This window comes from Strix aluco, chromosome 21, assembly GCF_031877795.1.
Source record: "Strix aluco isolate bStrAlu1 chromosome 21, bStrAlu1.hap1, whole genome shotgun sequence".
NCBI lineage: Eukaryota > Metazoa > Chordata > Aves > Strigiformes > Strigidae > Strix > Strix aluco.
The window spans coordinates 11,929,957-11,943,823 of NC_133951.1; the positions used below are offsets into that span (position 1 = coordinate 11,929,957).

The 13,867-nt window shown below is 39.8% G+C and overlaps 1 protein-coding gene across 1 annotated transcript in view; it reads left to right on the forward strand.

Moving 5' to 3' along the window:
- The window catches only part of GNA13 (G protein subunit alpha 13), a 29,641-nt gene extending 16,409 nt beyond the window's left edge, over positions 1 to 13,232 (forward strand). Inside the window, exons 3-4 of the mRNA XM_074847725.1 lie at positions 3,561 to 3,611; positions 8,271 to 13,232. Of these exons, the coding sequence (XP_074703826.1) occupies positions 3,561 to 3,611; positions 8,271 to 8,843 (624 nt within the window). The 3' untranslated portion in view covers positions 8,844 to 13,232. The remainder of the gene's footprint in view (positions 1 to 3,560; positions 3,612 to 8,270) is intronic.
- The last annotated feature ends 635 nt before the right edge of the window (positions 13,233 to 13,867 follow it).

Below are 13,867 nucleotides of genomic sequence, written 5' to 3' on the forward strand. Positions count from 1 at the left end.
ATGGTTCCTGCAGCTTAACAGCTCCTTGGTAACCTTCAACCACACTTCAGAAGTTTGTAGTTCAGAACTGCTCAACTGTAAAAATGACTTTAAAGGGTTTGCCTGCATTTAAAAGGAAAAAAACAACACAAAAGTTTACCTGTGACTAATTTAAGACCTTCGTGTCGCTTTATCTTTTTAACTAGATCTTTAATTTTAAATTTCCATTGTATGTGCTCACAGAACATGGGTGAGAAGACAACTGGCATGCAGTGGAGAACTATAGAGATTTTTAACGGGGGCAGATCCTCCAGTTTCTCAGTCACCTCTTCGTTTTGCTCTTGGCGTGGCTCCTTTGTGGCATGGTGGCAGCAGCCTGACTGCTGCAGCAGCCACGTGGCAGGGGCTGGCCGCGGTGAGCCACACTGGAGTTAGTCAGGCAGAGCGGGGAAACCCGGTTTCTTTTTGCTAGTCATCTCAGGTAAACCAGAGTTTACAGTTTGTCTAAAGGGAAATTTTAGAATGCGACCACTGTCTGTTGAATACAGCCGTTTAAATATAGCCACTGTCATTGATTTACAGTGAGATCTAGTTCTGTATCTAATACCAAGAAAAAGCAGCTGAACCGTTGTGAAGAAGTTGTTTTCTCAGTTTTAACAATTGCTGGCATTAAGGCTTTCCTTGGTGGTTGTGTGGTGGGTCTTTCAGTGGGTTTCTCTTCATTATTGCATAAAATACGTAGGTTCACCCCTTTGGAAAACGATCAGAAATCTTGCTTGGTTGCATTGTAATGCCGCCTTTTTGAAGCTTGTTTAAAATGGGTCAAAACTCTTTAGTTCTGCAGTCATGCGTTCTGATAACAATCTGTTAGTCGTGGTAGTTGGCTGTTCAAGAGTATCTGTAGTTAGAGCTTAGCCTGCTCACATGAAAATGTCCAGGTCAGATGGAAAATTACCACTAGTCAAGGCACTGACTTGTAGCTGTGGGATATAGAGGGGTGTATGGAATGTGATGGAAGAACAGACGATGAGTTTGAAGCTATTACTAAGTTCTTGATGCCATATAAATTGGTAAAAGCCAATGATTGAACAACTTTCATCCTTAAATACAGAGTTGAGTCATGTTGACGGCACTCACTTGGTGTGTCAGTTGTCTGAATAAGGGAAGAACCCAGTGACTGAGCCAGAGATTTGGAGGAGGGAAAACGATATGTCACTGCTTTATTAACTGTATTATGCTTGTAACTGATTGCTTTTATAGTTTAATGTCCTGAGTTTCAGAATGGCCACCTTGATATTTGTCTGCCATTGTCTTTGATACGTGACAGCCTCAAAAGCTAAGCAGTCTTCTGGTGTGCTTTCTGGCAGTTACTTTACTGTTGGATGTGTGGCTCTAGAGCACGCATCTAGTTTGTTGCTGCAGGCCGATGTATTTCACATTCGTGTTTTCAGGAAATCCCCTCTTTTGGGAAGCTGCCTCTGGGGGTGTTTTGTGACCTTTACAGGCTGTGGCTTACTTGTCTGCTCCAACTGCTCAATCCATTGCAGTAGCAGTAAGCCCTGGGACTTAAAGGAGAGGTAGTAACTCATGCATTCCAGTACTGGGGAGTTAATGCTGCTTTAGGGAGTAGGCATTGCTGTAAGTAGTATAAAAAAGAGCTCAGATTAAAATACATGCATGCACACACACATGCATACTTACAGCCTCTGAGACCTGGGTATGCTAGAATAAATACCTCCACTTAACGAGTCTGAAATCTGGCTGATTTGTACATAGTCCTGTGAGGGAGGGAGGGTTGCCAGCTCCTACTAGGACCTAAAAAAGTCTGACCTTAAACTTTATTTTGTCTTAATATTCAGCTACAGACAGTGGTCTTAGTACTTGGAAGTCCTGAGTTCTGATCCTGTCACTCCTGCTTGGGAAGCTTGGTGGATTTGTGCATCAAGCTTGTGCGTTTTTATTTTCTGTAAAATAAGAATGCTCTTCCCCATACTTCCCTTACAGGATTGAGGCTAGAAGGGATTTCTGAAGTGCTGAAAAAGATGTAGGTGTAAAATACTGCTGTCGTTGCAAGCAGTCGCTGGTGTGTGCCGCCAGGCTTTAAAATGGTTAGTGTTACAGCTGCGGTTTGTCACCCTAGAGAAAATCGGCAACGTTAAGCCAAATAGAAGGTAAAATAAGGTAGTAGAACTGTGTCGGACTCCTTCCCTGCGGGTGTGTCGAGCACAAGGCATGTTTCAACCGGAATCCCTGTCTTCACCAATTAGATGTTGATGTTCAAATTGCACACTTAAAGGTGCAGTATCTACTCGTGTTATGTAACTTTTCTTAGTACCTGAAAAACTTGCAGAGGTGCCTGGCTCATGTGGCTGCCAGAAACCTTTTTGGACTGTTATCTACCCTACCCTACTTTGTTGCTGCTTAGATGACACAGTTTAATACTGAGGTTTGATATTCTTCCTAGATAAGTGTGCAGAGTTCAAATTTAAGTGAGGGGAAGTCATAATCAGGGTGTAACTCCTGTCCTAATTCACCTATCTGGCTTAGATGTAGTCACCCCAGCCTTGGATGCTTCCTGAATTTCTCATCAAGAAAATTCAGTCAGAATTCTTGCTCTTCCATCCTCAGAGTGAAAACACAGATGGTTTCTTTTCTATATTTACTATAAAGTAAATAAGTTACAGCTTGGTAATCAAGAGCTTTCAAAAGGAAGCATGTTTCTGCTTCTGAGATGATGCCGAGAATCTTAAAAAGGTACTACTTTCCTTTTCAATAAATTCAATCAGTACATTACCTATTGCAAGTGAACTCAGGTTCAGCAGCATCCTTGTAAGAGTTTTCCCTTAATCCTAGCACCCTAATGGAGTTCTGGAGAGTTGGCTGTAGTTCAGGCTTACAATAAAAAAAATCTTTAGTTCTGCATTATTTGGAGGGATTAAAAACTGTAGTTACTGTTTGCAAGGACAGTGGTGGCTTGAGCCCGTAAGCAACCTGTGATATCATGCAGTGTGTCAGTGTGGAGCTCTGTTCCTTACTCCCAGAGTAAGAAGTTCTTCTCCGACTTCGTCTCTGATAGGAAACTTGAGTAAAATGCTTCATCTGTTGTGGTTTCTCATCCTCTATTCTGCTAGTCATTTGCCGTGCTCAGGGTTTGAATGGGATTGTATGGCAATGCAGTTATAAATTAACTTATCTCCAGTGATTAATCCCAGTACCTGAATGCCTGTATGTGCAGGCTCTTCAAAGGGTTAGAAGAAATAAATCTATGTTTTCATCATGAAGGTGTGGTTGCTTAGTTGGTACTTCCTGTGGATAACACTGTAGGATTTATTTAGCAATTCTAAACTTGGAAAGAATTTAACTGTTACAAATGTGCCTTACCTATGCTTTTAAGCTTAAATATTAACTGGCCTAAAAATAAAACATCAGTTCTGTTCTTAAGATAGCCGCTTTAAAAAATAGTAGTGGTTAAAGCTTGCAACGCTTAAATGTAGATTCTGGTAAATTCACTGGACTTCAGAATGTAAACTATTGGGATCAAGTGTGCTGCCTATTTAAATAACCATTTGCTTTGTTTTTAGGGGGAATCTGTAAAGTATTTCTTGGACAACTTGGATAAACTTGGAGAACAAGTAAGTTCTTTTTTCAGTCTTGAGTTTTAAGTAGTCTTTGTGATCTCTGGGTTTTAAACAGATGAAATGTAATTAGTGTCTACTCAAATAACTTTATCTTTAGTTAACTTTGTCCCATTATCTCAGCAGTTCATCACTGACATGTCAAAAACACAGGGCAATGCAAGGGCCAAGAGACTTTCTGGAAATAGAACTTCTGTAGAAATCGAACAAAAAACAAGTTGCAAATGCTTGTCCAGTTGGAAGACGGTTAAAGTAGTACTTCAACATTAATTGATACACAAAAATGACTGCTTTTGGTTTTACATACTCAGTTAGGAACAGTAAGTTAAATCAGTGCACAAGTCAGTGGTACCTTTCTGCAGTAGCAACTTTAAAATAAACAGACTTGACAGAGAATAAAATCTGTTTTCTCTGGGGAAAAAACTGAAACTTCTGTGGAATACTTTTTGATAGAAATGTTGGTTACTGCTTGAATAATGAAGTTGTGTGCCGATACTCGTTAGTTGTGTATTGCAGAAATGGCATGTGGAAAAAAAAATGGAATGCTAGCTTGAACTCCATGGGGAGATGGTTTCTCCACGGTCACTTCCAGCTGGTGGCTAACGAATGATGAAGGAATCCAAACCACTTCAATTGAGTCCTGTTACATCATGCTTAATTTCATTTTTCTTTTTCTTTAACAGATAAAAGTTTAATTTTAAGCCAGACTATTTTTGTGCTTTGAACTGTCATTTTTCTTACTAGAGCGCTGGTGATCATCTTGCAGAATACATACGCTTCCCAGATACCTTGCTTGAGAACTCCAGCACTCACTCTCTGGATTTTGATTTGATCTTGAGTTATAAGGCAGTACCAGAACTGCACTCACTTTAATGAACTGCTAAACCTTCTGCTAATGGTGGATTTCTCATGGTCTTTGAATCCAATGCCACTTTAGTTTTGAAGGTCCTTGGTTATATTTTTTTTTTCCCACACACCATTTACGCATATTTGGGTAAAGATTTTTTGCAACTTCTTTTCAAAGTTCTTTACTTAGAAACCTTCTAAACCTTGGTCCATTCTTTGATTAAAGCGTCAAACTTGAAGTCACTAGTGGTTTTATATTTTTATATACGCACACACTCTTATTGTAGGTCTGATGTTGCTGTGGGAACGCTGAGCTCTGAATTACAGCTTTTCCAGTTTAAAGTTAGACCAAATGGTGTTGAGATACAGAGGGACTCTTCAAGATCTGCTGTCACGGAAAATTCTAGGTCTTTGTGGGATAAGTGCTAAGTTTTGTTACTGAGTAAAAGATTTGATAGGTTCTTCTGGTTTATTCTTATCTATATGCAAGATTTGTCTAATGATTATTTCCCCAAACTGTATTATATAAGTATTTTACTGTTCTTATCTGTTATCTGATACAACTGGGCTGGCCTGCAACTAAATTGCTTGTAAACAGATAGACCTGAGATTCATGTGTCTCTTGCCAAAAGGAAGCTAATGATAACAGCGTGTAGGGAAAAGAACTTAATGTTCAGATTTAATCAGATCAGCAAAATAAGAGTAGCTGGCTGGCAGTGTGGGATCTGCCAGATTCCTTGCAACTGTTTGTTGTTATTTCAACTGCCAGTGCAGACTATATGTATTCAAAATATCTCATAGAGAGACATTGCTTTTCATGTTGTGATTGGATCTTGTTCATGCCTTAAATTCTAATTTTAACTAAGCAAACAGTGATGTGATAGCCAAAAGGAGCTACCTGATAACCAAAAGAAGTCCTGTAGAAAGAAAACAGATTAGTGAATTTGAGGAAGGAGATAATTCAGGAAGAAAGCACATGTTCCAAGTCAGTATCAATATGTATCCTTGGGAAGAGCTGCACAGAAAATAAAACAAAAAACCAACAGACCTCCCCCCTTCCAAAAACAAAACCCCAAAATGGAAGAAGGTGAGAAAGGAAACAATCAGCATGGAAGTCTTGGGTAAGGTGTAGAAGAGGAGTGTGCTTGGGGATGCTTGCAGGAAAAGTACCGATTGATGATGGTGAAACATTAAAAGGACTTAAATAACAGTGCTGTCCAAGGAAAATACTCACCTAATTCTGGAGTCTTCAGATACAGAGAATGGGATCAACAGTGAGGACGGGGCTTGTTCAGAGCTGCTGCAGAGGCAAGCTGCTAGTATCCCAAGGATCAGGGCATGGGGGAGAAAAACCTAATCATCCTTCAAAAAGATAACTGAAATACTGGGAGATTTCTTAGGAGTTGTTGTATCTGGTTTCCTGTAGCCAAACGATGGCTGTATCCCAAGCACTTGACTTCCAGCACACTCATTTGCAGACTGTTACATCAGAGTAGCCATTATTTGGTATAAAACATGGTAGGTCTTCTGTGCGTGTAGAACTTGAAAGCACTTTATTTGTGGTTGCAAGCGTGGAAGGAATTTTAAATGAGTAATACTCGAGAGGGAATTTGTCAGGAATTCTAGGGATAAGCTCCTTGTTCTTGAAAGCTTTACTGAATAAACATTACAGGCCAACTCCCAGAAGAGTTTGCTTTGTGCTCTTTTCAATATTGAAGTTATATATGGCTTTGCCTATTATATTAATTGATTTTATTTATTTACTACTTTTAACTTCAGTCACTCCTGAGCTTTCCTAAGACTATCTGGTTTAGTTCTGAGAACTTGAGACTAACTTTTTAAATAACAGAAGTTTATGCGTTCCTGTTTGAGAGATGGAATAAGTGTTGAACCTGCAACATTCTCTTGCCTGAATGTTAACAGCCAGCTTTACTCAAAATCCCTTCACATATGTCCAGTGACATTTGATAGAGTCATTGCTCTATTCCTCTGACTGTTCTCCCTCTCTAACAGTTTCTGGTAGAAAAGACCCAAGATAAATTTAACCAATAAAGAGAAAAATCTTACTACCCTTTAAAGTTGCTTCTTTTAATCAGACAAGGGGGTGACAGCACGTGTCTGTCACTCATTTTGGAGAGAACATAGTGCTGCCCTAGCAGTTCAACTTTCCTGCAGATTTAGGTGGTGCAGGTTTTGGATGTGTAATAGTACTACAGCAAAAAGTGCAGGGTGGGGAGCCTGTGCTTCAGAGAGCTGCTTTGTAATTTGTGCCACGATAAAAATCAGTACCTTAGTCATCGGCTGCTCGAATAAAGAAACCCGGGAGTTCAAATGAAACAGTGTTTCTCTAGCTGGTTTCACTTTTGAGCTTACATAGTAAAGCAAAGTGATCTGTGAGTTTTTGGAACATTACACTCGCTTCATGATTTTTAAAATTGCTTTCTGTGGAGCATACTTGCCCAGCAGCCTTAAACTTGGAATACTAGTATTTAAATAGCCATGCAGTTGTGTATTTGTTCCCTCCACCCCAGCTTACTAGTTGAATCAGACTTTCTGGACTGTGGTCTTTAGACATCTTTATAAAAGCTCCAAGCCTGGTAACTGGCACTGTCAAAGGAAGATCATAGATCCTTCACTAAGAGGAGACTAAAATTCCAGCTCTGAAGCCTCAATCACGCTCTTTGAAGTTGTGAGAAATGCTGGAAAATGTAAGGAAGAGTTTCCATAACAAGTGAACAACAAAGCTTTAAACTTCAGCCTCAGCCAGCTGCTCTTATGGATGCAGTTTTTAAATAGCAGAAAGACTTGGACCATATGTGAAAGGGTAATTCTACAAATGAAGAAATCCCCAATACGAGTCTTGAATTTCATGCTGTTGAAAGCTGACTAATAAGAATTCCTCTTCCTGTTAGCATCTGCATCCGTTGATGATGACTGTTCATGTAACAGTCAAAAAAACAGTAAAAAACCACTTACCCTGCGTATTTCATTCTGGGAATAAAGGCAGGCTAGGGAGAACTGGGTACAGCTGTCTTGGGTGCCCTCCTGGGCTGTGCTGCTGCGAAGGGGCTGCTGTCCTCAGCTGCCTGTTTCTTCTCTTTACCAATTGCACAGAACGTTTTGGACCAGATGGGGCTGTGTGAGCTCACAGGTGTGGCACACAGCTAACAGAAGTGACTTCTTGGACCGATAGAGCTGGATGCAAAAGATCCATGGCACAAACACAGGAAGTTGCTTAGGTTTTGCTTTTCTGGCATAATTGATTGCCTTAAGTACTTAGAGGAGCAGCTCATTTTTCTAGAAGCGGTTGTGCAGTATCCACGAGAACATGGGAGGAACTGAGTGCCCCGAGTCAGAATGAGATACTACCATGGTTACTGATTCGAGAAACCTGTTTTAGACGCTATTTGCTGCATTGCAGCATTGGCAGCCAACATGTTTCTCAGCTTTGTGGGAAGAGGATGAATAAAGCATAAAGTCACCCAGAATGAGGGAAACTGGCATGTGAGGAATTGATGGTACACCTCTCGGGTTGGTTATGGATCCTTGCATGTGGCAAATAAAAAGCTTCTGTTCTCTGGGGTACATGTTTTGATTTCATATTGTGTGTGTTTCCTGATTTGGACTCTAGATCTTTCCAAAATGCTTCGGTGTTAGCATATAAATATGCATACATGTGTACGTTTATTCAAAACTTCGTGCTGTTCCTCTGCAAGTTTTCTCTCGATTGCAAGTTGGCTGTGATCACCATGCCTGTGACTTGTATCCTAATCGGCAAATTCTCCTTTTTTTTTTTTTTTTTTTTTTTAGGATTATCTTCCTTCACAGCAAGATATACTGCTGGCACGAAGACCCACAAAAGGGATTCATGAGTACGACTTTGAAATAAAAAATGTTCCTTTCAAAATGGTTGATGTAGGTGGCCAAAGGTCAGAACGGAAACGTTGGTTCGAATGTTTCGACAGTGTCACATCAATACTCTTCCTTGTTTCCTCGAGTGAATTTGACCAAGTGCTTATGGAGGATCGGCAAACAAATCGCCTTACGGAATCCCTGAACATTTTCGAAACAATAGTCAATAACCGGGTTTTCAGCAACGTCTCAATCATTCTCTTCTTAAATAAGACGGACTTGCTTGAGGAAAAAGTACAAAAAGTGAGCATCAAAGACTATTTTCCAGAGTTTGAAGGGGATCCCCACTGCTTAACAGATGTCCAAAAATTCCTGGTGGATTGTTTTCGTACTAAACGCCGGGACCAGCAGCAGAAGCCCCTGTACCACCACTTCACCACTGCTATTAACACAGAAAACATCCGGCTAGTTTTCCGTGATGTTAAGGATACCATCCTTCACGACAACCTCAAGCAGCTTATGTTACAGTGATGTGCAAAAAGACATTTTTATTTGAGTAACTTTCGTGTGTTGTTTTTTTTTTTTAATTAGAAGTTTACAGCAGGAATAGAGAAATCCAGATCCTGTCAGACTTCTTGATATGTGGCTAAAAGCTGCTGCTGAACACGTTATTGCCAATTTCTGCAGAAATTCAGGCTTAATCTCATCCAGTGTAGGTTCAAGTTGTCTCAAGTTGTAATTTTATAGCAGACCTATGTCTAAGTTACCTGTAAAGTGATAAATTTGACCTTTTACAAACATGTATATTATCCTAGAAAATGACTTCCACCTTCAGAATTCTAAGTCCAAACTTCAGTGAAATTGTTGCAATTGTTAGATGGTGGCAGTAATTTGGGGGGGAGGAAAGAACTTTTCACACCTAACTTCATTATGAAGACTGTGATACCATAGCTGACTTAACGATTTCTCAGGTCTGTTGTTGGTTAGAAATTCCACAAATCCCTTGCTGGAATCATCTGTTTGAAGCTCGGATTCCTGTGTGTAATGTACTTCCTGTTTGAGTATAAATCTTTGCATGGGGTTTGACTAGAAGGTGGTTTAAAAATACTTAGATTGGGAGCTTCAGCCATAGCTGGCAGGAAGTACTAACGCAGGCAGAAGTCTAGTGACGAGGAATTAGCGACTGGCACAGTACATGGTTTCACTCCGTTGCATCGTACGTACATCCTAGAGCCATGGCAAAGCACAGAGCACTATGATATGGTCCTCTTGAAATTCTGATGTGGGAAGGAGGAAGCTAAACTTGTATTTCTTATCTTCACTAACCAGATGTTACATTACCTCTTCTTGAAGCGCTTTAATATAGCACTGGTTTATTTTTACTTTCTTCATGACTTCTTACAGTGTGCCTCATCTTAATCAGTAAGCATTTGGTGACGGATAGAAGTACTTGCAAACCTAAGTGCCTCCTTGTGTTCTGTCCTACGGTATTCTCAGTGGCCTTATGTGAGCATATGTGTTCCCAGCAGAGGCCTTGTGTAGCTGACACCGTGAAGATGAATGTTTTCTGCTGAAAAAAGAAATGTCACAGCAGAATGTGCTTCAGCTGATGAGGTTCTTTCTGAGACTTTCCAACTGGGTCTAGCAGTCCTAAGTGTACTTGAGCCAAATATGTTGCACAGCATCCTCCAGAGTGCTGCTTGTGACTAAAAGAATATTTTACCAAAAGCTCCATTGCGGTTTCTTTTTTTTTTTTAAGGGGAGTTGTTACTGTTGCCATGTGATTAAAAAATAATAAAAAATACTTCTTGCCCAGAAATCCTCACACACCACACAGCGTATTACAAAATGAGAATAAGCTTGGGAGCTTGTGTTTTGAAGTTGTGCCGCTACCAAGTTTCCCTCAGCCTGTAGCGTCATGTAGGCAGTTCAGCTTGCCACTTTACCCCATGGAACCGGCCAATTCCTGTGGATCATGATGCTGGCCAATACTTAATCGAATTTTTATTAACATACAGCACATGTGGCAAGCGGTGTGACGTAATATTCTCACTGCTTGGAGCAGTGTCCCTGCTAGAACATAGGAAAGCTGCCTGTCTCTGAACTTAGCCTTTTACTTACTGTGAGTGTAAGTTGTATTAACATCTCTGTACCTCGTTCTCCTGCCAGTAGAAGGAGAATAGTGTATTTTTATTTAGTTAGGTGCTTTGAAAGACCTCTATTTTTTTATATCATCCAATGAGTAGTCATAGATTAGTCTGCAATTTCTGCAATAAGGCACTGTTTTGAGAGGAAAGAATTCTGAAAAGAGCTTGGGAGAAGTCACAGTGCATAATCTAAGCATGAACAGAAAGTCTGGGTGCAACACTGATGTCAGGAGGATTAATATAATCTTTAGATGGGGATATTTAATGTAGGTTTTGCCTCCTTACTGGACATAGATCTCATTACTTGTGGTTTGATGTGTTCAGGTCATATGTGAGCAATTCAAGAAGGATGATGAACTAGAGACCTCAGAAAAGGCTAGTGAGGCTATTTAAAGGACTGGATGACATGCCTGTCATGGGAGTCCAGAAGTTCTCCATTTCGCTCTTTGGAGAAGGCTGACAGGTTGATGTGGTTGAGCTATAAATGTTGCATGAGCAGACAACAAACCTCTGCCTAGTAGCCTCAAAGTCCAGTGTTGGAAAGCAGAAATTCATGTCCTTGTTAGTCAACGAGAGGAATAGTAGGATTGGATTTTTTTCCTTTACTGACAGCAGTCTGAAAAAGTTTCTTTTTTGAGAAGAGATTTATCTCTGATTAAAACAATTTGGAGAGGGTCCGTAGTATGTGTTTTGCAGGATGTCAGACTAGATGATTGCAGAAAAGACTAAAGACTGGATAGTGGATGATATGAAGATTACCAGGAATTTGTCTATAAACAAATTTGTTTATGTAAAATGCTGATGAATTTTGTGTCAAAGGACCTGTTAATTACTAAAGATCCTCAAAACTGATGTCAGTCTAAGGACATAGTATCACCAAGGCACTGGGCACTTCTGATGTTAGCTAAAGTGAGAAGAATATTCAGCAGGCTTCTCCCCTGAACCCACCAAAACCCCCTGGTTTTAGTCCTTTCAGATCACTTTCCCTGTGAGCACCAGGACCTGTAAGATAGCGAGGTGGACCCCGCAATGCTGGGTCACTTCTGACAACGTAGGCCCTGGTAGATAAGCACTATATAAATCTCAGGCAGAAATGAATTATTTTAGTGAAATGACTGAGTCAAATCACTCACATTTCCCACTTCCACTTCTTTAGCGGGGGTGAGGCAACTAACCTTGATGTAACTGTTTACATGGTTCCTATGTTAACGTACTGCCTAAACAAACCGAATCAACGTTTGGCTTTTCCATCTTCAAACTTACTCTTCATTAGCTACCTGAAAAGGAGCACAGCATGTACTGTCGTATTTCTTTTTAGATTTGTTTCTAAATATTATTTCTTTATAGCAGGATATAATTTTGGTACAAGAGCGGAAGGATTGATGTTTTGAACAGACTGATTTTTATCCTGAAGCAAACAAAGAGTCACAGTTGGCTAGTAAGAGTGAAGCTTGTTCACGTAAACCAGTCTGTGGTGCAAGGTCAGGACATATTTCTAGTGAAGGTGGGAAAGCAGGTAGAAAATCAAGTTTCCCAAAACTTTCTTCGTTCTCTTTGATGGAGTGAGCTCTGTTAAAAAGATCTCTGATCACTGACCGTATGGAGATATACCACTGTCTTGTACAGCCTTCCTGTACTTGAAGGTGAAATTGGTGTTTTAGGAACTGTTCCCTGCTGCAATGTGTTAAACTGAGTTGATTGATACCTGAGAACTGTGGCTGTTCATCAGGGCTTTAAAAATGTTACTTTTTTTTATATATTGTATGTGGGAGTGTAAGCCATCAGTTTGTGTAAAACTTAAGCTTTCTTCTAGAATATGTACTCTCAAAAAAAAGTCAGGTGGGCTCATTGATCTCAAAGGCTGTATATTGGACTCATTTGTCTAGTAAGTAGCTTTAAATTTTGCCCATCAGAATTATTCTAGCAAATTGCTCAGATCGGGTGGGTGTTTCAAGCTTCATGTCACTTGGCTAGTAATAGCATTTACGATCAGTCCCAGGTTGCTTGGTCAAACTGCATCTGCTCACCCTGTTTGGGAGCAACTCACTGCTTAAAGACTGTGCGTGTTCAACGTGTCCATCGCCATCGGGAGACTTCTCTGGTTATTCCTCTTTAAGGATGGTTGCAGAAGGTTAATTTTCCAAGAATAACACTTCCTGTTTCAAAATGATCAGAAGTTTCATGCCATACCAGGATGTTCACAAGTTAACTTTACAGGTCTTGTCTATTTGATGGTACCATTAACATAGTTTTTTTTAATTACACAGCATTGCAATACAGTGCCATTTTGCAATTTCTTTGCATTGTACTTGAAACTAAGTTGAATTGCAGACTATTTAAAACCGCTTTCCTGCGCTTTCGGTAGCAGTGAGAGCTTATCTTACGTGAAGCCTTTATGTAAAAATATATTTTGTAACAACCTCATAGATCTTTAACAAAACCAAGATTTGTATTAGCTTTGTATAAATGTTTGTGGCTTACAATTTTATATGTTTAACTTTTTATAAACTTTCCAGGGACTACTTTTTATTGTAAATTTTTTTTTCTCCTTACTTTAGTTTAAGATTGGCAATAAATTATTTCTAAGGGAGGTCTTAGAAGAAAAAGCATCACTTCCTTTTTATAAAACGGTTAAATTGATTAATAGTTTAAAACCTCTTACACTTGCTTGTACATTGCTCTGTACATACTCTCCAGAAGTGTTGCCTTTCAGCTATTAATATTTGCCTTGTGTACAAAAATTACTGACGATGAATAAACATATACAGCCTCATGTTGGTATTACGAAATTATTTTTTCAAATTAATGATGTGTGGAGGCAGCCAAGTGACTTTTTTTGTTGGTTGGCTAAGGCCAGCTGTTTCGCTTCTGCCACATCTTGTGTTTCAAATACAATATGTAATTAGAGTTAGTCTCTGGTCTCTAGCAAGCTCTTTGCTGAAAGGGCCGGTCCAGATCCTTGTTCAGCCTGATTGCTGTCTCTCCAGGAGAGAGGCAAAAGGAAATCGCTGACTTGCATTTGACAACCAGTTTGGTACTCGATATTTAAAATATTGATGGCGCTCATGTGTGTTCTGGCATAAGTGGCAAGTCTCTGTATAAATTATGTATCTCAGTATTGCAGAGTTAGATTATTTTTTTAAAGCTGTTTTCTGAGTAAGCCAGCCTCTGCCTCTTCTAGAAAAGGATCACTGGCTGTTCTGCAGTCAGCTGCCATATGAAGCAATGTTTTTGTAGCAAAACATTGATTTCTCCTTGTCAGTTTTTATAGGCCTGAGATGCTTCATTTTCCACAACAGCCTTTGGATTTGGCTGGCATGCTGTGGACACTAAATCTCTGAAAATACTCAGACCAAGTCATGCTTGTTTATAAAGTGAGTGCTCAACATTAGCCTTTGCCTTGGTAAT